The sequence below is a fragment of the Condylura cristata genome, unplaced genomic scaffold, assembly GCF_000260355.1.
Source record: "Condylura cristata isolate star-nosed mole 26May11 unplaced genomic scaffold, ConCri1.0 scaffold00001, whole genome shotgun sequence".
NCBI classification, from domain to species: Eukaryota; Metazoa; Chordata; class Mammalia; order Eulipotyphla; family Talpidae; genus Condylura; species Condylura cristata.
This window is the reverse complement of record NW_004567102.1, coordinates 3,023,142-3,049,668: the sequence shown is the minus strand read 5'-3', so window position 1 is coordinate 3,049,668 and position 26,527 is coordinate 3,023,142. Positions and strand designations below refer to the sequence as shown.

Here is a 26,527-nt window from a genome sequence, read left to right as displayed (position 1 = left end):
GCAAGGATCAGGTAACTATCCTTTTCCTTTGCTCCCAAGAGCTCCCTAAAAGGTTCCCCCAGAAAACAGACTGTCTCAAGTATTACTCTCGAAATATGCTGGACTTAGAATCTCCAGCCACCCTGAAAGAGAAATGCTCTAATACTGTCTTAAAATAAGAACAAGCATCAGCTAAATCACCACTTGTGCCTGGAAGTGGATGAACCCTGTTGCCCCTATAACAAGTTACCACAAACCTAAAGGCTCAAAACAAAATACATTCTCTTACAGTCCTGGAGGCTCAAAGTCCAAAATTAGTTTCACTAGGCCAAAATCAAAGTATTGGCAGGGTTGAGCTTCCGCCAAAGGTTCAAGAGGAGGATTTGTTCCCTTGCCTTTTCTAGCTTCTAGAGTTGCATTCCTTGTATTCCTTGGCCTCTTTCTCCATCTTTAGTGCCAGCAGCAGAGCATTTTGCTGGAGTCGTCACACTGCCTGCTCCTGTATCAAATCTCCTTTTACCTCCCCCTTAAAAGGACACTAGTGATTACACTTAGGGCCCACTCAGATAATCCAGATAATCTCCTCATCTGGAGATCCTTAACTTAATCACATCTGCAAAGTCCATTTTGCCATATAAGGTAGCATGCACAGCTCCCAGAGGTAACAGCCTGGATATCCTTGGGGGCCATTTCCCAGTCTATCATCAAGAAACACAGACTCCCAGAGTTGGAAAGAAACATAGTTCAGACCTCTGGTTCACATGAGAGGGAAATCAGATTGGGAGTCTTAGCTGTGTCTTGGGCCAGCATCTTTCTTTTGCTGTAACTACTATTAACCATTAACCACTATTAACTAACTAGGCAGTGGGAAATTAATTTCGTGGAACCAAGCATTTTGGTCCTGTGAGGGTCTCCTTAGAAAAGTTTTCTTTTCTGCAACCTGAAACTCCAAGTGGACCACTCAAAAAATTCATCCTAGGATGTAAGTGCTGAGGGTCAAGGGCATTCCATCAGGACCCCTAGACTGTCCTAAAAACTTTTACAAAAGGAAATGCTGAAAAGAACTGGTTTGTGCCAGATGAACAAGCTTAGGACTAGTGCTGGCAGGTAAGCTTTCAGCTTTCCTGGGGAGGATAGTTCTGAGAACTCTCATGCATTCAGAGAATAACTTCTGCGACCATAGTGCCCGATCTGCTGGTAACACCTGACCCCAGGAAAGGCAGGTTAATGTCTAACTCTGTTCGACGGCACTCTGGAAGCTACAGGAAGGTGGCTTCTGCCTAGCTGCGAAAAGACTCAAAGAAGCAAAGCAGAGCAATACAAGCACTCCAGGAGATGGCTTTCCACCTTGGATACGGCCTCTTCGTTGTGCAGACATCATATAATTTCTACTTAGTTGGAACATGCTGCTTCCTGTGAACCATTTCACTCCTTCGAAAGCCCTCATGGATCCAATGAGATTGAGGCGGGTAAATTAAAAAAAAAAAAAAAAAGATATACTTATCTTACTGATTTTTATTGATATGATTTTCACCAGAGGACTCAGCTGGTCAGAAATATTTAGTGGAGAAATAATTTGGTAGGGAAATTCAGTGGTTCTCAACTAGGGATGACTCTGCCCCCTCGGGAGATATGTGGCAATGTCTGTTTTGACAGCTGTGTGTGTGTGTACACACACTTCTATCCAGGGGGGCAGAAATCAGGGATGATGCTAAAGTTCCTAATATACAGACAAGCCAAAATGTCCATCGCATTAGGGTAGAGAAAGCCTATGTTAAAGGAAATGGAACCAGAGGTGAAGAATAATAAAATGAATGTTATGAAGGAGACATGCTTTAGACGATTAAGGGAAACTGAGGAAAAACACATCTTGTTTGTTATTGGGAAAAGAAGGTAACGAATGGAGTTCTTGGCTCTGGCAAATTTAAGGAGAGCCTGTTTGTGAGGACAGAGTAGGGCTGCAGACCACTGTGTATGCAAGGTGACGTGCTTGGCTAATGCTGCTTCTAGAAGAGCAAAACTGGCCTGCATTACCACCAGCGTAGTAGCCAAATAACTCAATGCCTTTGAGGTCACAATTGTAGCATAAGGGAAGTGCCAAAAGCAGTGGTAAGGATCAAGGAGCTACAGCAGGTTGCAAAGGAAAGCAATGACAATCTATTTTTAGATACCTATTAGTATAATAGAGAAATGAATTTAAACATGAGACCATTTTCCCATAACACCTGGGAGCCTCTCTGACTTCAGCAACCTCCTCACAAGATAACACTTTCAAAGCTGTTTCACTTTTAGCTGTGGAGAGCTTGGTAATGGTCTCAGGAGAGCTGCTGAGTTAAGGACAAAGCTGGGTAGAAGTCAGGCTTTGAAGACTGGGTTCAAAGGAAGAAGAAGAGGTGCTGCCATGCACTGTCCAGAATGCCAAGAGCTGTTTTACAGAAGAAAAAGACTCTCCACTCTGGGCTGGGATCCCATGCCACAACCTATAAATCACAGAAGGAACTGGTTCAGAAGACATTTCTCCCTGAACTCACCATGTCAGAACACGGGTTAGCAGGAAGGGAATAAATCTATATTTACTGAGGTTCATTTTAACTGTTACAGAGAGGAAAATGAAGTATTGAGATGTTAAGTCACCAACTCACAACAGTAGGGCTAAGAGTCACACCCTGTTCTGCCCAATGCCAGGTCTAGTCCAGCTCTTTCCATGGCGTCTTCAGACAGGAGAGTTACAGAGACAAGGCAAGGAACTGCTAAAGCCCAGAAGCCAGGGCCCCAGGGAACCATAGAAGGAGCCAGCAATTTGCTAACACTTTGGCACACACAAAACCTTCTTTCTGCCTCTAGCAGTTCTTCCAATCCTGTCCTCCTTCAAATTCATTTTTGCTATTTAACCCTCTAGACTCCCTTCTTCCCTCTGCTCTATATTCCTCTTTCTACCATTCTTTAATTTGTTACTTCCTCATTCTTCCAAATGACCAATGAAAGTACAACAAAAGTGCATAAGAAGTGTCTAGTGGTATTACATAAAGTTTTATCTTTCCTGCTTTAACTTTTGAATATGCTATTATTAACTTTTTGTGTCTTGACAATAAAATTTAAATTTAATTTCTTTCTCATAGGACTCCAGCTTGGACAATTCTTTACTATATGCATGCATTATATGAGAGACGTGATGCATGACTCCATATGAATATACATAAGCCACACCTATATATATACATACACACACACATATACACATCCATAGATATATATATATAATAAATTCATAAATACAACTCTTTAATACTGTGTGGGTTTCAGCAGTCCTAAATTGTAGGTGGGGGGTTGTTATTCCCCACTCTGGGTACGTAATCTGTGTGACTGAAAGGCTAAAATCAATCATTTTAACTGTACAGAGGAAGTCAGATTAAATAGAAAGAATTGTATTACATTTAGACTATAGCAGTAGTTGCCTACCTAACCTCTCCACCTTCATTCTTTCTCCACTTAATCCATCTTTCTGGAATATTAACATAATCACCTCTTGCTCCAAATTATCAATGACCCAAAGAACACTGAGTGTAAATTCCTTCATCTGATGTTCAACAGCTAGTCCAACTGACACAAATGACCGAGACTAAGTCATAAAAAATGATGCCACTTACGCCTGGGTCTGTGAATATACTTAACTCTTGTGATGTTTCTGCTCAGAAACCAGCCATCATGCTGTACGAAGCCCAAGGCACATGAAAAAGCCAGAAGGAAGCACCTTGGTGAATAGCTAGCACTAAGTACCAACCATGTGAGTGAGGGAGTATGGACATCCACCACAGCTGAGCCTTCAGATGACTCCATCCCTGGCCTGGCCTCCATTTGACTACAGCAAAGTGAGAGGTCCCAAGTAAGAACTGTCCAGTGGTGCCCAGACAATACACAGAAACATGACAGATAATAAAGTGCCAGTTTCATTTAAGAATTTCATAGATGACCCAGTAAAAATTAACTTTATTAAATCATGACCCTTGAGTATATGTCTTTTAAATATTTTGTGAGGAAAAAAAGGTGTTAAATGATTGTCTCAAGAAAAAGCACTTGTATAAGTATCTGAGTTACAAGCTAAACTAACCACTTATGTCATGAAACACCATTTTTACTTGACAGAGATTAATAAATTATAACTATTTTCTTTTAATCTGAAGGGTCCAGATTAATCTTTAATGCCCCTGTTTGGACACTAAAAAGCAACAAAAAACAATTAGTTAGATTTGGGTATTTGGCAGGCTTTTTCTTGAAAATTAATGGAGATTGTCACCTCAAGAAAAACACCTGGGGCCTCCATGGTGGTCTAGGGTTAAGTCTCAGTGCTAATATCCTGACAGCCCACCAAGACAACCTGGGTTTGCTCTCTAGCCAGGGAGCTTACCATATAAGGCACAGCAGACCTCACCTGTCTTGCCTGCTGTGCCCCTTAACCATGTATTTTGGTAAATTCACCTGCTCTGCTCCCCACTCTGTCTCTGGTGGATCCTCTCACCCCCAACACCTCTGGCCTCCACCCCAGTTCTTCTATACAAAAATAATCAAAATCTTTAAAAAGAAAAACTCCTGACAGTATGTTACCAATGATAAGAATCAAGCTTTTAAAAGAAAATTCAATTTATGAGAAACATATCCATCATTGTGAGCTTCACAACACCTCAGTATTGGATGACTTTTCTGAAAACATTAGTGGTGATACTGATCAACATAATTTAGTGATATTTCAAAATGAAATATGTAAACATTTACATATCCATATAACTCAGTGAGCCAGTGTTTCTTAATCAAAGTACACAATGAATGGATTTTCATGTCACAAAATCTGAAAACTGTGTTGATAAAAAGTTTCAGATTGTATATTCCAGTCAACCTTTTCTAAAAAAATTATTTATTTATGCATACAGAACTGGGGTATAGGTCAGAAGTGCAGGGATGGTGAGAGGCTTCACTAGAGACAGAGTGGGAAGCAAAACAGGCAGATTGACAAAGTACACTGCTGAGGGGTACAGCAGATTAGACAGGAGAGGTCTGCTGTGCCATGTGGGTCACCTCTGGGGCAGGGATAGAACCCCTCTGAAGCGGCTGTGGCCAGCTTGCAGTGCTGTGCTTTAACCCACTGATCCACCGGGAGGACCCATACATACTAGACAGCCTTTTAAGAAACTACCATTTAAAGAGTTTTGGTGTAGTATCAAAAGGAAGACACAAAATTATCTGTAAAAATGAGTAAAATATTCTTTTTCCTCAACTTCATATTGGTGTGAGGCCAGACTTTTCACATACTTCAAACAAAACATATTTCAATATTCAACAAACACAAAAGCAGTTATGAGAATCCAACTGTCTTCTATTAAACCAGACATTAAGAGATTACCTCAACTTTGTTTTGAAAGTAATTTCTCATTAAAAATGTCATTTTTGGCCCTCCCTGGTGGCGCAGCAAGTTAAAGCGCAGCACTAAGAATCGAAAGCCACTTCCCCATGAGTTCAATCCCCGCCTGCCCTGGAGGTGACCACATGGCACAGCGGACCTCTCCTGACCCGCCCGCTGCTCCCCTCAGCAGTGTACTTCGTTGATCTGCCTGTCCTGCCCCCCACTCTGTCTCTAGTGAATCCACTCATTGCCCCTGCAACTCTGGCCTGTACCCCAGTTCTGTATGAATAAATAAATAAATCTAAAAAAAAAAAGTCATTTTTGATCAATGTAATAGGCTTACTATTATTATAGTAAGTGAATGAATAAACTAATGACTTTTTAATTCCTGCATTTTAATGATAATATGGTACACAACGTTTTAGGGGTCCTTAATGATGTAAAGAGGGCTTGAGGCCAAAATTTCTGAGAACCACTTTTACAATATTCCAAAGGTGACTTCAAAATAAATCAACTTTCTCTAAAGGCCAAATGTGAAACCAGGTTTCTTCAGGTACAAAGTCAATCTTCAGTGGGGACCTACTCCTCTAAATAAGTTCACTTGTACAGCATCATGTTCTTGGTACCCATCAGCTCACTAATATAAAAATCTTCTCTACCCAACTAAGTTCCACACACTTGAAAGGTTGTTATAGCACCTGGTGCACACAAAGTGCCTCAGATGGGAGAGACTAAGTTGGAAAAACCATGGCTCTTGGAGGGTGACACTGAAAAATCTAATGACGCTATAGCTTCACCCTTTCCAATAGAAACTAAGAAAGAAAACTTCTAGATGGGACCGGAAGCTCACAGCTTAGAAATGAACTGGACAAATAGCTTCTGGACATGTATACCTGATTGCACTATGCCAGCAGCTGCTGCAACAAAGGACAAGGCAAATCAGCAGGACAAGGCAAATCAGCTCAACTCAGGAGAGCTACCTCCTCAGGGAACTTCACTCCTCCCCTCTCAGGGACTCAGATGCCTCACAACGACACCCCCCACTTCTTCCTTTGTCACATTTCCTTCAGAGGAAAGGACTTGGTATGGGTTTGAGGACAGGAGGGGGCCCTGCCTGAGGTCTTCCTGCAAGATCCACAAACAATCTGACCCCCACAGCCTGACAGACACACGGGCTCAGCACCCTGTTAGGCAACAGGAAAACCCGCAGGGTGTTAAAGGCAGAGAAAGGGAAGTGGAGCCCATAAACAGCTTCTGGAACCACTGAGCTTCAGAGATTAAAACAAATCAGACAGAAGCCCCATGTTTCCCATGGACTCCAGCAGGGACCCCACAACTGCTTGGCCTCTCAAACAGTTGAGACAAGAACATCAAATTTCCTAGAGTTTTCTTTCTGAGTTCATAAAATCTGTGAGGCATCATGAGAACAAACAGAGGTATAGTAATGGGAAACCCAAATACTACCCAGCCTCTGGTGAGAACCCACCATCCATCCAAGCAGAGATAGAAAAAACAATTCTATGTATCGTGCCCAACTCTCAAATACACCAGCAAACTACATACCCATGAGACAGGAACTGAATCTATTTTGTTTTGTTTTAACTATCATCTCCCAAATGCCAGTATTGCATCTGGCACACAGCAGGGACTCAAAACTGTTCAATGTTTGCATAAATGAAAGAGAATGAACACCAACTTTGTAGCTGGGTACTGGATAGGCAGAGAAGAAAATGTGTTCATTTATTCATGCAACAAATATTTATTCAGCCTCTCCTCTATGTTAGACACTGCCCTAGACACAACAGGAAACAAGTTCCTATCCTTGAGGGGTTTATGGCTTAGTGGGTATAAACATAAAAATCTCAATGTTCCCCCAAAAACTATGTTAGCTATAGACCATAAATGATTATTTAACGTGTGCCAGTAAAGAGTTCCCAATGTAGTGACTGTTACCCAGGATCTGGGACTCAGCCCAAGAGAAATGAAAGGATCTTATATCTATTGTTGGAGACTCTTGTTTAAAGAAAATGAGATTACCTCTTTGATGCATCTGTCCTCATCTGTTGGTGAGCAGAAGCCACTGTGTGAGTACCACCGGCATGCCCAAACCACCAAACACTGCAGGATAGAAAAAAAAAACCCAACAGTTTTATTTATTTATTTAAAGATTTATTTACTTATGCATGCAAGAGTTGGGGTACAAGCCAGAGGTATGTGGGGGTGGGGTAGGTGAGATGATTCATCAGAGACAGAGTGGGGAGCAGAACAGGCAGACTGACCAAAACACATTGCTGAAGGGAGCAGCGGGTGAGACAGGAGAGGTCTGTCATGTCATGTGGGTCAGCTTCCTGGCCAGGGATTGAACTTGTGTTGCAGTGGCTGCCAATAGCTTCATAGTGCTGTGCTTTAACCCCTTGCACCACCGGGGAGGCATGAAATCCAACAGTTTTAGCTGAAACCCAACAGTTTCTAAACCAGGGATGAGAAATGTAGCCTTAATCAATACAATTAAACACCAGGGCTCCAAGAGTATCCCTAAAGCAAACTGGCTCCCCTTCTGTCATTTACATACACACCAAAATGTTGTTTATCTGAGCCTGAGTCAGCAAAACCTTCCCAGTCCTGGAAGTAGTGTGCTCACTTCCAAGTAAGCAGACACCAGCTTTGCTGATTTCACCAGGGTGGGGCAGAAGGAGCTGGCAAGGTGAGGAGCTGGAGCCCAGCACCCGCTATGGGTGGCAGCTCATAAAAGGAGATACCCTGAGTCATGCTCCATTCCTTGACCAAAGCCCGCAGAGACAAGACTGGAGTCACACCCTAGTCTGAGGTATAAAGGCCAGCAGCCATCTGCCAAGAAAAGACACTCAATGTCTAGAACCTGATACAAGGGTCATTTCCTCACTGCCACGCTCAAGCAAGTGTTGACCTCTCCTCTGACACTGTGGAAGCCAGCTGCAGCAAGCAGCTCTTCCCCCTGGATCCAAAGGTGCAGAAAAATGTTCAGGGGCATCAACCTACCTCCAAGAGGGTGTTGAAGGGATAACATGATACAGACAGGACATTATGCAGCAAACTGCTGACACACAAAGCAAGAGGCTGGCAGGACAAAGTCCCAGAGATGCTGGGTAGGGAGGAAAAGAGTGTTCCCAGCATGAACAATATTGGGCACTGGGGCGGCTCCTGGCATTTCCAGACCATTAGAGTGGCACTGAAGGAGGAGTCAACAGTGCAGTCAACAGTTTAACTTCCCTGCCAGCAGGAGCACCCAGGGAGATGGGTCTTGGAGACAGGATATGGGTCTCCTGAGAGAGGACACTGTCCCAGGACCTGCCAGGATCAGCAGGTCCGAAGATGCCTTGCACAACAGCCAGGACAGCTGCATTCTATTCAAAGCAGAGTCCTACTAGCTTGCCGGCTGAGTGCCCAACACTGGCACCAAGCCTTTGGGGAAAGGGTCTGAGGGATCACAAGTGATGTTGAAAGGTTGAGTAAGGGTAATTCTTCCTGAATGGGCTGAAGCAGATACCGAAGAAGGAAGGAAACAGCAGTGGAGATGTAAGGAGAAAGGCAGACCAACAAAAAAGTGGTTCATTGCTTAGTTCATTCAGGGATCTGCACCCACTTATGAAGGGAAGGCAAGCTGACCCAAGCTTTGCAAAAAGTGACAAGTGGGAACTCTGGTAATTGCTAATTGTGACTACCCCTTCAGAAGAATGAACTACCTGGTAAGGACTGGGCGTGACCTCTTCTCAAGCCCTGTATAGCTGCTCCATCTGCAGAGTACAACTAATGGGTAAACAGTGAGAGGAGCAACAAACTGCTCAACAAGACAAGTGAAGTCCTTCTTGCAAGTCAGAAATTGGACTAAATTACTGGCAAACATGCAATCCCAACTTCATTAGAATAACCCACTAAAAGACCAGATGAATGTTTTTCATAGGAACAAGGGAGTTCTCTGGTTCATTCTGTCCAAACACTCCCCTCCCCAAGTGCTGCTGCTTAGAGGGGGCTCAGGGATTTGATTATAAAGAACTGGTTCAGTCATTCCCCCCACCCCCATTTTATTCCTTTCACAGAAAAAGGTCAGTGCACAAGAGGATTCCAAAACCTTAAAAGTCTGGTCTAGCTGATTCAGTTGGCTCCCCACCAAGATCCTGAGGTTGCCAATTCTGTGTCCAATTCTGGCTCAAAGACAGAGAGCACAATCCTCAAAAGAGGAGACCTAGAAACCCAAGCCAGGTGAAACAACGGGCCTTCATTTCTAAACACGAGAGTGGGTCATGCTTTCAGAGTTCTCCAGGGTCGGACTGGGAAGATAGAAAGGATATGCTATTTCCTGAAAATCTCTCTAGGGGACCAACAGCAAGTAAAATAACTCAAATGAAAGGTATCTAAAAAGACCTGCTATCTGGCCAGGTTAAACACCTAGGCACACCACAAAAGTGGTGGGCTCTCTAGCCCCAGAGAAGATGGTTTGTGTAATTGGAAGCAATATAGTCTAATTAATGCACCCCACAACCTGCCCAGGCAGATATTGACCTGACATCCCTGTTACACCCTGGGCAAAGGGACCAGAACTTCAATGCCAATCTCCCTCTTGGAGGAAGTTAAGCTCCCAAGGAAAATGGAGGAAGAACCTGCCCCAGTGACCAACATCAGATGCTCTGACACATTCAGTTGGTCAGAGATGTGTGAGGGAAAATCAGCAGCTGCTGAAGTCACCAATAATAAAAAGGGACAGATGCCAGCCCCAGGGCTATCAGGACAGCAATCTATTTCAAAATTCAAATGAGAAAAAAAAAAAATCCTGAAGTCAGTGCAGAAGAAAAAGGCTGAGGACCACAGGCATTTTCTGGGACATAGATTCTGGATACTTGCATCAGCTCTTTGAGGTGGAAGATAAGGTGGAGGGTAAAAGTTGAGGGCAAAGATATGCCAGGGTATCAAAGTTTCTGTGTGGAAAGACAGAGCCTTGTTTCCTGGAAGGGAAACAGAGTTGGATGAGGCCTCCAGCTACCCCTGGCACACACCCAACTCAGCGGCCTGTCTCTCCCCAAGGGTTCCTGGAAGTCGACAGACCCATAAAGGGGAAGTATTAAAGCTGAGATGAGAAGAATGCTCTACAAATTGGACATCATCACTGATGCAACACCTCAGTAAATTCTCCCACACAAACATACCTGCTATTTACCTCAACTGTTCAGTCCCTTATTTTAACCAGGAGTTGAACACTTCGAGCCCACTGCAATCTCAACTGCAGGTCAAGGGACAGCTGATGCTTCTCCCGAAAGCAGAAGCAAGGAACTTGGGATTTGGAAAGGGAGTGATGCAGGGGACAGGGCTGATTGGAAGAAAATCAGGCAGAAAGGTGAAAGCATGGTTGGAGGGAAGGGAGGCTTGCTGGAGGGAAGGGGGGCTTGCGAGGTTGGAGAGCCAAAGGTAGACAGGGGTTGCCTGCTGGGACTGAGAAAGTCTGACACCCTGAAGATGACAGGGAACAGTAATATTTGAGAGAGCTCAGGCATCGGGGAAAGGAGAGAAGGGCGAAGAAAAAGAGAGCAGAGACGGAGAGGGCAAGGATGGAGGACAAATGCAGGGGCAAGGAAACAAGGGCAGAGGGGATCCCCCAAGGAGACCCTGGTTAGGGAGGACCACGGATTTGGGACACCAGAGGAGGGAAGGAAGACGTTAAGGGCAGGGTGAGGAGTGGGAGAGCCCCCTGCCCCTGACACGGGTCTATCAGAACACAGAAGTGGGAGGAGACGGAGCCACGAGGCCCAAGAGGGGACACAAGAGTCGGGCGGGAGAGGCCCGGGTTCGGGTTCCAACAGCGATGGAGGGCCACTGAGTTGCGGGGGCAGGGGCAGTGGGGCGGCGCGCCAGGAGAGCAACCGATGACAGCGACCGCTGACCGCTGACCGGCCCTGGCAGGGGCATCTGGAAGCGTCAATGGCTCTGTCCGCAGACCCCTGACGTCCCCCACCACACTCCCCGCCGGGCCTTGCGACCCTTCGGCCGCCTCAGCCCCGGGTCGCCGCTTTCCCCCACTACCCGCCTGTCCGCTTCCCGCGACCCGGACTGACCTGCTCTGGCGGCCTTCCGCGCCACCGCCGCCGTCCCGCAGGCTCCTCCGGCTTCTGCCAAAACTTTTCCCATTAATCCCCAGCTCCGCGGCGGCCGTGGCGTCACACGCTGCGCGACCCGGCCCCGCCCCTGCCAGCGCGACGTCACCGCGCAGCTCCGGCCTCCTCTTTCCACGCCCCCTTCCGCCCAGGTCGCGGCCAATCATCGCGTCGCCTGCGGGCTCCCCTGATTCTGCGTCTCCACCCACCCGCACGCTACCCTGGGTCCGCTTGCAGCGCCCTCTAGTGCCGGATGCGGTCTTCGCCGCTGACGGAGTTGCTGGAGGGAGAGCCAGGGCCAGTAAAGCAAATCTGGCCAGTATCACGAAGAGGGAGTTAAGGGCAACTTAGAGGTCATCTAGTACAACATCCTCATCCTCCCCGTGATGAAACAGTGAGAGAACGTGCGTGACTTGGAATAATAAGCAATGCTGAGGCTAGAACCCGACTCCACTGGAGGAGACTGCACTGCTTGTAATTTTAGTAAAAGGCTTGATCTCCCTCAAAAGACTTCTGCAAGTGGAAATTTATAGTTCTGAACTTCTTACCTATCTTCCGGTGCTGCTATCTAATAATACACTCGCTCACCTACATAGGGAGTATCCTCCCTACTGTTGTAGAAAATTCTGTTCTCACTTCTTGACCTCAGGCTTCAGAACCAGATATCCTATCCTCACCTAGCAATGGGAGGCAGCCTGGTGGAAGGATTTAATCATTTGGTGGGGAACATAACTTGACTCACAGGAATAAGATCAATGGGTAATTCCCACCTCTCCACAATCTTTAGGGTAAAGATTACCCCTCCCTTCGTGTATATACTCCTCAGGCCACACCTTCTACTATCTGCACAGTAGAATGATGAGTAATTTTTCTCCTACTGTAACAAGGTGGTCCCAGGAGAAGGGGAGGTCCCAGGTTACCTACCCCAAAGGAGGTGGGGGCAAGGAACCTGGGACCTGCCCTTTTCCAGGGGACCACCCTGATACAATGTGGGGCAGGGAACCTTGCAACTCCTTTTCTCCTGGGGAACACCCTGTTACACTACTCTTTTTCAGCTACATTAAAAAAAAATAAGATGTATTTATTTATGCAAGCAAGAACTGGGGTACAGACCAGAGTTGGGGGGGTTGGAGAGAGGATTCACCAGAGACAGCAGGGAACAGAACAATCAGATGTACTGAAATACACTGCTGAAGGGAGCAGCAGGGACACAGGAGAGGTCTGCTGGGCTATGTGGGTCAGCTCCCTGGCTGGGATTGAACTCATGCTGCAGATAGCTTCATAGTGCATGGCACCAGGGACAGCCCTTTTTTCCAGCTACTTTTTAAAATAAACGTGCATTACTTCTGTAATTCAGACTTCACCTTCTTTGGCCTTCAAAGTTGAAGTCAACAATGGGTTTCTGCAAATTTCTGGGGATTTAAATTATTTCAAATAGCTCTGCCTCTAGTCTCATGTTTGTACAGGGTATTGCAGTCCCACAGTTCAGAAATGTGAGATGAAACTCAGCCTTCCTGAGGATTGCTCACATCTTCCGACACACATATTCACCAGTATACCCACAGTATTAAGCCCTGGGAGCATTGAAGCAGGGTCACATGATGTATTATAGTTTAAATGCACTCATTAGACATTCTTTGAAGTCCTTTTCACAACTCCCATTTAGGTTTTCTAACTGGTCCTTCATTCTCTAGGAACTGCTGTACCATTCTTTCCTCTATATCACCCTCTCCAGAGAAAAATAAAAATTCTTCTGGTTTTCCATGTAGAAAGATACATCTTAAGATATTTCTTCACTGCTAAGTTTCCAGGAAACACACTCAAACCTGAAGATATTACTTTCTATTCTTAAGAGGCTTATTTCCACTAATACAGGCAACTGCAGCCCTAAAAGAAATTCTAAGGGCATTGTTAAGATCTATTTTTCACTTTTCAAAAAATATTTTATTTGTGCATACAAGGATTGAGGTCTAGTTCAGGGGTTGAGAGGATTCATCAGAGACAGAGTGGGATGCAGAACAGGCAGATTTACTGAAGTACACTGCTGAGGGGAGCAGCGGGTGGGACAGGAGAGGTCTGCTGTGCCATGTAGGTCACCTCTAGGGTTGAGGATAGAACTCAAACTGAAGCAGCTGTGGCCAGCTTGCATAACTGTGTCCTAACCCATTTCACCACCAGAGAGGGCTTCCTCTATTCTTGTTTAATAAATTTTCCTTTGTACTTAAGTGGGTCAATTCTGCTACTTGAATCACAAATCCAGATTAATACAGCTTTGCCCACAGGCATGACTCAAAGTTGGAAAAGTTGATCCCTGCAAAACTTCTGCAACTTTTTCCAGGCCAAGCAGAAAGTTACCAAAACCTGGGGTGATACCTAATTACAGTGTAACTGAAAGATAACTTACATTACAGAATAAAGCTAAATCTGCGATTAGATTCTGATCTATGTGGTAGCTGTTTCAGGCTCCAGCCAGCAGGTGGGCATCTCCCTAGTCACCTGATAACAGCCTCTTTAGCATCCTGGCTCTTCCCTCTTTCACTTACTACAGGGGGATGATAGTGGCACCTTTTAGCGGGCACCTGATGGGCCTGGGTAGACACTGCTCTTGAAGAGGAGGCGCCTTGCATATCCTGGCAACACTAAGTTGTTTCACCTCCCCCACCCCCCTTCACATACAAGTCATGTAGAGAGGCCCCAGTACAGCAAAGACTGGGGGCATCCAAGATTGGATACATTGTCCTTTGTCCAGGATGGTGCAAAGGACAGAGGAGTTATTTTCTACCCCCAGAATTGAAGACTGGGAAATATCTTCTATGCCCTACTAGAGTTCCCCAAGACTAACGGCTTCCATGCCATCATGGAACTCCCGTGGGGCTTGCATTCATGCTTCAGGGTGATATTCCCTTCACTATTTCACACCTCCACTGTCAGCGCTTCACTGGATTCCATCATAGAACATTCAGAAGCTTTGAATCAACCCCTATTACAGATGAGCAGACTGAGGCTCAGGGGTTGGCTTGCCACCTCAAGTCTAAAATCTTCTAAGTATCAATCTCTACAATCAGGCTTCCTTCCACCTTTCTTGTCACAGGTCTTCAGGACTTTTGTCCTTCTTGTCCTAAAAGAATATATAAGAACTATGCAGCATCTGGCACATTTTTTAGGTGACATCTAAAATTTTTCATCATTAGTTTAAAACTTAGTAGTTACAGAGGATAGATGTAATTTCTGCTGTTGTATAAATATTGACATGTTAATATAAAACTGTTGTTATACTCTTAAATGTAGTAATATTCTTATCTCATAATGACTTAATGCTCATCATCCATCTTAAAAATAACATTATTTTTAGTAATCAATTTTTTTTTAAGATTTATTTATTTGTACAAACAGAACTGGGGTACAGGCCAGAGGCTCAGGGGTGGCGAGAGGCCTCACCAGAGACAGAGTGGGGAGCAGACAGGCAGATCGACGAAGTACACTGCTGAGGGGAGCAGCGGGCGGGTCAGGAGAGGTCTGCCGCGCCATGTGGTCATCTCCGGGGCAGGCGGGATTTGAACTCATGCGGACGTGGCTTTAGATTCTCAGTGCAGTGCTTTAACCCGCTGCGCCACCAGGGAGGACCAGTAATAAAATTTTTACATTGTCCCTTTTGCTCCTTGTACTTCCATTATATTTTCCCTCAAAAAAAATCACCTTTTATTTTTTTGTAAAGATTTATTTATTTATGCATACAGAACTAGGGTACAGGTCAGAAGTATGGTGGATGAAAGGATTCACCAGAGACAGAGTGGGGAGCAGAACAGGCCGACTGATGAAGCACACTGCTGAGGGGAGCAGTGAGTGAGACAGGAGAGGTCTGCCGTGCCATGTGGGTCAACTCCCTGACCGGGGATCTGACTTGCACTGGAGCGGCTGAGGGTAGCGTCACAGTGCTGTGCTTTAACCCATTGCGCCACCAGGGAGGGCCCTCAAAAATATCATCTTATTGTAACATATGTTTGATCATCTTTTATTGATTAACATATCACACATCTCTGCAAACAAAATATGTATATAAGTTAAAATGGTTAACTGATTTCACCTTTTTAAAACACTAAATGAAAATTTGTCTTCTAGCTTGAAAGACAAATATTAATAATATCCACTTGATGGAAACCATACAAACATGATTTTTATAAATATTAAATATAAATGCAGAAAAATACATTGGAAGTGTCTTTCTTTAAAAAAAAATTATTTATTCATGTATATATGAGCTGGGGTACAAGCCAGAGGCTTGCGGGTGAGAGGAACCACAAGAGAATGGGGAACAGAACAGACAGATTGACTAAAATACACTGCTGAGGGGAAATACTCATGCTGCAGTGGTTGTAGTAGCTTCATAAAGCTGCACTTATTGAAATGAAGGCCCCGGAAATGTCTTTCTTAATGAAATAGCTGGGCTATTTTCTTTCCCAGGTAGTTCAGATGTTCATAGTAGATTACTTGTTGATAAAATGATTCTGCACTCAGCATTAATTCTAGTCCCATTTTTTCATTTTTAAGCTGAGCCCCTTGTTCACATAAATAAGTAAATGGGAATTGAATTTTTATATAGCTATGATATCTAATTCTAAGTTTTTTGCCAAAACAAATCACAGAGTTCTATTATAAAAAATACTGTTAATGGTTTTTAGCTGACAGTGCAATCAGGCCTTTGCAGGTTTTGAAAGCAAAGATTTGGAAACCTCCTGACTTGAAAACAAAAAGGATTTGTTGTTCAGCTTTTGAGCCATTTGCTTTCCCAGCACCCACAGTCCTATGTCAGCATTTCATATTGTTGCTTTGTTAAATGTTCCAGGAATTTTAAGGCTCAAATGTGAGCAGTTTGCTATAGAAAGATAGTAACAATTAAGGTAGGAAAGGTGAAACTGTAAGAGAGTTTTGGCAAAGAGAACACTTGGAATTTGAGCATTTGCAAATTGCTTTTCTTTAAACTCCTATACCTAGAGGTTCCTCACACTAACGAGAGGGGTCCTTCCATTCAAATTCAGAATCCAGACTTCTTGTATCCATCAACGTGTCCTTCTCTCTGTTGTTCTATGCTCTCTTACCTTTTTTTTTTTTTTAAAGATTTACTTATTTATGCATACAGAACTGGTACAGGCCTCTGGTACAGGCCAGCGGCTCAGGGGCAGTGAGAGGCTTCACCAGAGACAGAGTGGGGAGCAGAACAGGCAGATTGAAGTACACTGCTGAGGGGAGCAGCAGGCGAGACAGGAGAGGTCTGCTGTGACATGTGGGTCAGCTCCCTGGTCAGGGATGGAACTAGCAGGGATCAAACTCACTCTGAAGTGGCCCTGGCTGGCTTTGCAGTGCTGCACTTTAACCTGCTGCACCACCAGGGAGGGCCGCTCTCTTGCCTTTTTTAAGTAGGGGCCATCTCAAATCCCAACTCTTACCTAAGTCATTCTTGTATTCTGATTACTACCACACTTTGAGTTTGAATCTTATTCCCCATCCCTGATATAGGCACTGTTACCCTGGCAGCTTTGTTTTATGACACTTTAAATAAACTGTAAGGAAGCGCCTTGCAGTAGAGATTTGTGTACTTGCAAAGACATTAAGTTTGATATCAGTTAGCACATAAGCTCCAGCAAAGCAAGGACTCTTACCTGCTTTGTTCTGTGATATATAGCCAGCAGCTAGCACAATACCTGGCAGAGCTCAATAAATAATTTCTTGAAGAAATAAATAGACGAGTTTGAATCTTTATCACTTTTAAGTCATGACAATCAGTCACTGCTTTATAATTTATACATTCATGAATTCATTTGACAAACATTTGAGGCAAGCACTGTGTTAGTCACTGGGCACATGAGTTGAAAAGATATTCCTTGCTTTCATTATGGAGACTACTGTGTACAGTGAAATGAAAAGGACAGCCAGTGTGTAAGCTCAGAGAGAGAAAAGAAAGAAAGAGTTCAAGTAGATCTATGAGGCAAAGGCATAGAGGGTCCTTTTGAGCTAGATTGTCATGAGTCTCATGCTACACTTGGGAATATGAACTTGACTGTTCAGGGTACCACTGAGAGACTGGACAGCGGAAGAATAAAGGCAGATTTGTGTCTTAGAAAGCCCATTCAGGGCCCTCCCTAGTGGCGCAACGGGTTAAAGCACAGCACTGCAAAGCTGGCTTTAGCCACTACAGTGTGAGTTCCATCCTTGACCCTGGAGATGACCCCCATGAATCAGCAGACCTCTCCTGTCTCCCCGCTATTCCCCTCAGCAGTGTATTTTGTCAATTGGCCCGTTTTACACCCCACTCTGTCACTGGTGAAGCCTCTTACCACACCTGTACCTCTAGACTGTACCCCAGTTCTATATGAATAAATAAATAAATAAACAAATCTTTAAAAAAAGAAAGAAAGAAAGAAAGAAAACCCATTTAGATAGTCACAGGGAGAAGGATGAGCAAGGAAACCCAGTTAATGCTTTGATCTAGTTGAAAGGTGACAAGGGCTAGATTAAGGCAGTGGCCATGAGAAATGGCCTCAAGGGAGGATTTGAGAGTGATGGACTCTCAAATCAATCAGTTAGACTTGGAGGTGGGTTAGGTTGGAGCAACATGGAGAAGCAAAAGGTCAGTTTGCAAGTAGAAGATTGAAAGGCCTTAGCCGTGACAATAGCTGTGAGGATGGAGAAGTGGGGGTAGAGATGAGGGTATGGAGGTGGAGAGGATCTATTGGATTTGATGATGGGCTTTATGAGGGGAATAAGAGGAGGAAGCAAGCCAGCCCAGATTCCCAGATCTGTCTCAAGCAACAGGGTCAGTGAGTCAGATCATATATGAAGAGAAGCAAGTTGGGAAGACTTTGGGCAAGTAACCTAACTTCTCTGAGCCTCAATTTCTCCATATGTAAAATGAGAGTAACAATATCTACCTCTCAGGGGTTGCCATGGTAATTCAATCACCTGTGAAACTGCAGGGCATAGGAGAGACCCGTCATAAGTATTGCTGCACGCTATGCATATTGCCTGTCATGTGCCAGCCACTTAATCCTCACAACACAGAAATAGACACTACTATTATCTGTGTTTATAACTGAAGCACAGAGAGGTAGAGAAACTTGACCAAAACTCTGGCCACTGTACTACACCTTACTTCTTCTTAGACCCTTGATGGGATTTAATGGAGGAAGTGGCAGGAGAGATGGACAGCAGCCCTGATGACCCATTCATTCCAATAGCAGTTTTTATTCATTGGAAATGAATGAATCAACAATTCATTCCAAGAGCAGTTTTTATTTGGAAATGTGTCCCTACAACTGTTGGCAGTCTGGAGGCAAGTTGGCTCCTGGCTTGCTTGTTGATTTTCTTTTCCAACACAAGGCATTAGTTCCTTGGGGATTAAGGCAGAGGGTCTCAAGGATCAGCACCCCAAACAGACTCAATGCTTTGGGGCTTGGGGCTGGTACAAAAAATGAACCAGGTTCCATATGGGCCTGGGCTCCTGATGCCAGATCCTCACCTCCCTCTTCTGCAGGAATCAGGGTCTCCCACAGGCCAGCTGTGGCCAGGTTCATGTGGGCATCAGGTCAAGGGGATAAGAGATTAGCAGAGATTAATCTTCTGGTGCCGGGTCCAGTTTATCTTCCTGAGGGGTGGAAGATGGGACGGGAACCTCATCCGCACCGTTGAGGGACTTCTGCTGTTCATTGCTGCTGGGTGAGGGGGTCCTGTTCTCCTGGGATCCCCATCGGGTCAGGCGCTTTAGGGAGGAGTCACGGCGGGCAAGTAGAGGGGGCTGGAAGCCTGTGAAGGAGCTGCTGCTGCTGACAGGTCTCTTGTCTGGCAGAGAAAAGGCAGGCATACAGAGGGGAGGGGGCTGCCGCTGCCCTTGGGGAGAGGAGAAATCCTGACCCTAGTGCTCTGCTGGCTCTGGAGATCTGGATCTGCTTTTCTCTCTTCTTTTCCCTCCCCAGCCCAAGGAAAGCTCCAGGGTCCACCCTGTCTTATTACCTCCAGGTTCAATTGGATGCATGAGCCGGTTCATCTGGACATTCCAGTGTTTCACGTTGGTGCTAGCCTGGCGCAATTTCCTCTGGGCTGCCTGTAGGAGCAAGAGCAGGTGAGGGGGAGGTCAGAAGCACCGTTCAAGATCTTTTCAGATTCACAGCCCCCTTAGAGTCTGACACAGATGATTTAGAGTCTGGAGCTAATCTTTCCAGAAAAACCCATGTATGTTCACAAAGGGTTATCATATTAACAGAGTTGGCATGCAAGGTCAAGGTGCTCATGGACCCCCGAAGGTTCAAGAATAATTATAGCTTCCATTTATTAAATAGCTGACGTGTGTTCATTATGTTTATTATCTTACTTAGGCTACAAAACAAAAGCTAACAACAAACAGGTCTGAAAGAGGGAAAGTGGGGCCCTCCCTGGTGGCGCCGTGGTTTAAAGCAGAGCACTATGAAGCTGTCCTAAGTGTCATGTAGTATCTCATTTAATTTTCATAGCAATACTATTGCCAGTCCTCATTTTCAGATGAAGGACCTGAAACTCAGAGGTTAAGCCATTTGATGATGGTCACACAGTCAACAAAGATAGAGTCAGGGTTTTAGGGATGGCTCTAGAGCCTGTACGTGAAAGTGCTGGCCTGGCGGACTCCACCCGATCCCATCCCAGGGCTCACCTCCACATCTTCATCAGCTCTCTGCCGGTTCTGCCGCACCTCCTCCAGCTGCTGCTGGGCTTGCTGCAGGGAGCGGCTCTGAAGTGCCATCTCTTGCTGCAGTTCCTGCTTCTCCTGCTGCGCCCTCTCTATGTATCGCTCCTGTTCCTCCTTCAGCAGCAGCAACTGCTTCAGCTTCTCCTCCTCCTCCTCCAGCAGTCTGTGGAGTGTGTGCTGGGTTATCGCAGGTGCCCAGGCCCCTTGAAGGTGCTCAAAGTGGGGTGGTGGGGGAGTCAACGAGGGGATCCCCAGGGAACCCCCCAGGCCTACCTGGTCTGGGCTAGGCGCACGGACTCTTCGTCTCGCCGAGCTTTCACCTCCAGTTGCAGGGCCTCCTGAAGCCGCTGCTGCATTTCCTCCAGCTCCTGGATGCGTTGCCGCTGCCTGGCAGCTTCCTCCTTCTTCAGCTCCATTTCAGCCTGCATGGATGCTCTGGCCTACGTGCAGGGACACAGGCAGGTCACCAGGGCCACAGGGGAGGGAGCCAGTAGGTTTGCTGCCTTTCCCCAGGACTCTGCTAGTCTGCCTCAACCAGCGTCTCCAGGTGAGGGTCTGGTGAGTTCCTTCATGTCCAGGTTTCCTGACCTGATCCCTTTCTGAGTCTGACTAGTTCAGATAATGCTCAGTGAATGTAGATATGACATGGCAGAATGGGGCTCAAGTCACTTCCGTCCTAGCACTGGATTTAATAATTATTAGTACATATGATAAAATGTGTTCTTATTAGGGTTAGTACTAGGAAGGGGGGTGACTTCTAATAACCGTTGTAACAAAAGAAAATGTTTTCTCATGTGATCCTCGCTATTCTTTCTTTCATTTTTCCAAAAGATAGGCCTGTGTTTTTGTTTTTGTTTTTTTAAGCTTTATTTATTTATGCATACAGAACTAGGGTACAGGCCAGAGGTGTGTGTGTGTGTGTGTGTGTGTGTGTGTGGAGGGGGGGGTATGTCTGAGAGGATTCACCAGAAACAGAGCGGGAGCAGAACAGGCAGACTGAGGGGAACTAGGTACACTGAGGGGAGCAGTGGGTGGGTCAGGAGAGGTCTGCTGCGCCATGTGGTCACCTCAGGGTGGGGGATCAAACTCACACGTAGGTGGTTACTGCCAGCTTACAGTGCTGCGCTTTAACCCACTGGACCACCAGGGAGGGCCCTGACCCTCACTATTCTTCTGTGACTAAAATTATAGGTGACTGAAGTACAGAGACTAAGTAATGTGCTGCTCAGAGGCAGAGTGGGGGTTAAATCTAGTGTCTCTTCATTTTATGTGGGTGGAGTGGGGAATGGGATCAAAAACAGTGGGGGGAGGGAAATGCACTGGACTATGGTGATGGCACAGGGGTGATTTGGTGATGGGAAACCCACGGGGATTACAACTGCGATGGAAAAATGCACAAAATGATGTAAAAATAAACTATTATATTATTTAAAAGAAAAAAAAAATCTAGTGTCTCTGACTCCAGACTCAGAACTCTTAAATCCGACATGTAATTGCTTCTCCATGCCTACTTTGCCTCCACCTTTTTTGCGCCTTCCTCCTGTTCTGCAGCCCTAAAGCTGGTTTTGCTGTAAACGCAGATCGAGTCTAGTCCAACCCAGCCCAGACTCGGCCCCAATTTATCCCCAAACACAGCTGCGAGCAGCACCTCCGGCCCGAGCTCCGCCTGCAGGCCAGGCCCGCCCACCCAGCTCCCGGCTCCGGTCCGGCGGCCCAGGCCCCGCCCCACACACCCCTCGGCTCCAGCGCCCCTGCAGCCCCACTCCGCCCTCAGTCGTCAGCCCTGAAGTCCGGAGCCAGGCGAGCCCCGCGGCACCGCTTTCCTCCCCCGGCCGGGCCCCAGGCTGGAGCGGACCATCCTCAGCAGCCGCGTTCCCCCGGCAGCGCGCGCTCAGCCGCACCTGCTCCGCCTCGCGCAGCTGGCCCTCGAGCGCCTGCTGCAGCTCGCGGTGCTGGCAGCGGCGCCGCTCCTCCTCCTCCTGCAGCAGGCGCTCAGCCTGCCGCTGCGCCTCCTGCAGCAGCTCCAGCTCCTGCAGCTTCCGCTCCTTCTCCTCCTGCAGCTGCTGCAGCCGCACCAGCTCTTCTTCCTTGGCTGCCCGACGCCGCTCCCGCTGCTCCCGCTGCTCGCGCCGCTTCTGTTTTAGATCCTTGTGCAGTGACATCTTCCCCTCGGCCTGCAGTCGGATGGCTGTCTGGATGGCTGGACGCCGCGGGAGAGAGGGGGTCAGCAGGGGACCGGGGCCGTTGTGGAGGGGGCTGGCGGGGTCTCTAGAAGGTCCATCCGCCCCCAAGCCTGCATCGTCTCAAGGGTCCTATCTCCCAGCTTCCCGCTGGGCCGTGTCATCCCCACCTTTTCACAGGGACCAGGCCACCCCGGCCCAGGCTGGCCCGGCACTGACAGCACCCACCTGCCGTCCACTCCTGGCGCTGGCGTGTGTCCGAGGCGCTCATTTCGTATGTGCGGGTGGCAGTCTTCACACAGAACATACAGCGCTTCCCCTCCCGGTCAGGCAGCACCTGAGAACGGGCAGGCGACCCCGTCAGAGTGGCTCACTGGGGTCAGGGCTGCCCGTGCCCACGGGCGCCCGCACTCAAGTCCCAGCTCTCACTCCCGGTTGATCGTGTTCCCCCTCTCCCCCCATCCTGCACTCTGCCAGGAGCCTCAGCGCCCAGCTTGGACTTTAGCTGTGGGAGTGCTTGTCTACCAAGGAGCTTGTATTTGCTCTTTGAGGTAGGATGGGGCGTTTTCATAGTGGTGTCTCTCTATGGGGTCCTAGCCCAGAGCACCCACCAGGTGTCTTTGTGGATCATGCCTGAAAATCGAGCGAGTGACAGGGTCCTCGCTCTCCTGTTCACTCATTGTCACAACAGGCCCTTCCTGCCTGTCAAGGAACTCTTTATTCATTCATTCCACAGATATTTTCGAAGTGTCTGATGACTGTCACCTGTTGTTCTAGGCACTTGAAATCAGGAGGGTGCCTAATAAGTCGTTCCTGCCTTCCCTAAGTTTACCTTCTAGTAGAAGATAATAGCTATCATGTATTAAGCATCTTATATTCTAGAGTCTATACTAGTATTTTATGTGCATCGTTTTATTCACTCCTCTCAAACAACCTAGCTAGGCAAACTTTATTAGTGCTACTTTGCAGAGAACCTGAGACTCTAAGAGGTCCAGCAAGCTATACAATTCACACCATTTGGTAGTGGTGGAGCTGGGAGTTCTGCCTAGATTTGTGCTCTTTTCAAAGTGATGCCCTTTTCTTTATCTGTTAAAATGGACAGAACCTAGGATGGCTATAACAGTAATTTTAAAATGTCACATCAAGAATGTGGAGAAACTGGAACGATCACATATTGCCATTGAGACCCTATGATGAGGTAGCCATTCAGGAAAAAAACAGTTTGGTTGTTTTTCAAGATGTTAAACAGAATTATCAATAATCCAGGAATTCTGCTTGGGTAGGTATGTACCCAAGAGAAATGAAAATGTATGTACACATGTGAAACTTGACATGGATATTCACAGCTGCATTACTCACAGTAGCAAAAAGGTAGGAACAACTCAAATGTTCATAACAATGAATGGATAAGCAAAATGTGGAGATCTACATGGCTATTTATCCATGGAAAGGGCATGAAGTTCTGATCCATTCTACAACACGGATGAACTTTGAAAAGAGTAGGCTAAGTAAAAGAAGCCAGGAACAGAAGGACAACTGTTATATGACTCGACTTACATGAAGTTCTTCGGCTAGAAATTCTTAGACCCAGAAGCAGAATCGAAGTTACCAAGAGCTGGGAGGTAGGGGGTGAGGAGTTATAATTTAAGGGGCACTGTTTCTGTTTGGAGTGATGAACGTTGGGGAAGTAGTCATAATGATAGTCATACAGCATTATGAATATACTTAATGCTACAAATTGTATGATTAAAATGACAAATTTCACGTCATTTGCTTATATTTATTACTATAATTAAGAAAATATTTTAAGCCTCTAAAAGGTGGATAGAGCCCAAGAGGGACAGGAAACAGAAGGTAGAGAGAAGTGCAAAGAATAGGAAGCTATAGTTGCTACAATTAGGTAACAGAGGAAGACCTTTAAAGGGAATTTTTAAAAAGTTTTGCTGCACAGTAAGACGCATATGTAAATCATCACCTCTCAAATCTTCAGCAAAATCTACATTATTCACCAGTGATTTTGATTTGGAGTTCCATTTTTTTTTTAAAGAGCTGACATGGATGGGAATGGCTCTCAAGCACCCAACAATACTTGAGTTCCACTCATCTAAGCAGAAATTCGTGCCACTGTGCCCTTTCTCCATTTGCCCTCCTTCTGAGCCCCCTTGCCTTCACACCACACTGCAGACACACTGGGCCCTAAGCTGTCCTCCACCTCCGCCTGCCCCCTCACCTCCACGCAGCACTGCGAGTCCAGAGGGATTGTGCCCCTTTTCTCCTTGCACTCTTCACTCCCAAAGTAGCAGAGGCAGGTGGGCTGCAGCTGGAACCAACGTTCTGTCCAGTTTCTCCTCAGGTGCCCTCGCTTCCACAGGTAGCCCTACTGGTCAAAGCAAAGTCAGAGCCTTCCCCAGTCCCCTCTTGATTCCTCCTTGGGGTCCTCCCTAGTTCCCAACCTGGCCTGACCTGTTTCAGGACATCCTGAATGAGCTCTTGATAGACCTCATGGATGGCCATGCTGAGGGTATCCCGCCCCACGCCTCGCAGACAGCGGCCTGAGTTGAAGAGCTCCAGGAACTGCCAAACACTGAGGCCTCCAGACGTCTGGACTGCCTGGGCCTCCTGGGCCAGCAGCTCCTCCAGCTCACCCAAGCCGGCCTCCAAGCTCAGGCTGCTCAGCACCTTCTTCAGCAGGTATTCCACCTAGAAGGGGAGAAGGAAGTGGGACCACTGACTGCAGTGTTGCTAGTCAACACCAGGGGGCACTCTCACCTGGTTCCCAGGGTCCTGGCAGCTGTGACCACGGACAGGGGATGGGAGTTAGGGGTGGGGGCTAAATGTTGGCAGAGACCAAGGTAGAGATTCTGGAGAGGATTCTGGGACCTCCAACCCCAACTGAGGCCTCCATTCCCTCTTCCCATCGTTCAGTCCTACACCTTCCTCCCTTAAATTAAGGGCAGGGTGAAAGTGATAGCTAAAGGTTGGGGGCCTGCCAGAGACAAGAAGTCAGGGGAAATATCAGAGGAGGTACAAGGGCCATCTCATCCAATACACTTACTTTTGTAGGTAACAAAACCAAGGCCTGTGATGTGTTCTAAGTTCAAACTAAATGAGCAGTCACCTGAACTTGATTTAGATCTCTTGATTCCATTTGAGTTCTATTTCAAGCCCCATTCCCTAACTCTGGGGATCCTTCCTTTATGGGAGGGCAAGGACATTTGGGGGCGGGGACAGAGCAGATACAGGAAGTCTGTTACCCAAGCACAGGAAGTGGTTGTTGGGGTGCATCCTGCTGCAGCTTGTTCACACTATTGTTGCTTACAGAGAAGCAGCCTTCTGAGGCCACCATAGTCCCCACAGACAGGGAGCTGACTAGGGTACCAGCCAGGTGTCTGTGGACACATGACCCTCTCCTGCCCCTGCAGCATCTTGGAAAACTACTAGAACTGGGTCTCAGTTGGATGGGGCCCAACACTTAAGTGTTTATGTGGCTCTTCTCAGCCTCCCCCAAAACAGAAGCAAGAACACAAATCTGAGTGTAACTGTACACACCAGGACCTACAGAAGACCCATTCCCTGTACACCCTATATACCCTGGTGTTGTCAAGGCTGCTGAGAGGCCAAGTCAGGAGAAGACAGAATGGACAGGAGAACTGAGGGAGACTATGGTTCAACCTGAAAAGTGAGCAGTCTCCCTGGTATCCCCCCCAAGATCTAGATTCTAACTTGCCCTCCAAGGATGACCTCTCTGGGTCCCTGGGTGCACTCTGCCTTGGCTCTTCCCTATCCTAAAGACAAGAAGAGAAAATCTGGAACCAGGGCCAGACTTGGTTGCCCACCCAGAGTACCTGGAGAGATGTACCAGGAAGTTCTCCCTTCTCCTTGTCTGGTGCCTCAGTGCCTAAAATCCTGCCATTTGATCCCAAGTATAGTTTTCCTAGGAGAAGGCACAACTACTCTAATAGAGGTAGATCTAGGCATCTGGAGGCCGCTGGGTGAGAAGAGATATAGTGAGACATAAAAGGGGGTTGGGGGGGCCCTCCCTGGTGGCACAACGGGTTAAGACACAGCACTGCAAGCTAGCTGCAGCTGCTGTAGTGTGAGTTCAATCCTGGGCCCCGGAGGTGACCCACATGGCATG

The 26,527-nt window shown here is 46.6% G+C and overlaps 2 protein-coding genes across 3 annotated transcripts in view; both read right to left on the bottom strand.

Annotated features, from left to right (window-relative positions):
• The window catches only part of PPARD (peroxisome proliferator-activated receptor delta), a 79,245-nt gene extending 67,700 nt beyond the window's left edge, over positions 1–11,545 (bottom strand). For both annotated transcript variants that reach the window (XM_012723533.1, XM_012723535.1), the window contains exons 1-2: positions 11,458–11,545; positions 7,412–7,492 (exon numbers count right to left, since the gene is read on the bottom strand). The gene's annotated coding sequence lies outside the window, so the exon portion shown is untranslated. The remainder of the gene's footprint in view (positions 1–7,411; positions 7,493–11,457) is intronic.
• A 6,317-nt stretch (positions 11,546–17,862) lies between these two features.
• Positions 17,863–25,569, bottom strand: LOC101635428 (differentially expressed in FDCP 6 homolog). The gene is made up of 8 exons (XM_012721678.1): positions 24,853–25,569; positions 24,620–24,766; positions 22,618–22,726; positions 22,111–22,409; positions 20,483–20,649; positions 20,174–20,372; positions 19,501–19,591; positions 17,863–19,329 (listed from the first exon to the last, which is right to left on the bottom strand). The coding sequence occupies exons 1-8, from the start codon at positions 24,901–24,903 to the stop codon at positions 19,103–19,105; spliced, it is 1,290 nt and encodes a 429-aa protein (XP_012577132.1). The 5' UTR covers positions 24,904–25,569; the 3' UTR covers positions 17,863–19,102.
• Positions 25,570–26,527: the final 958 nt, after the last annotated feature.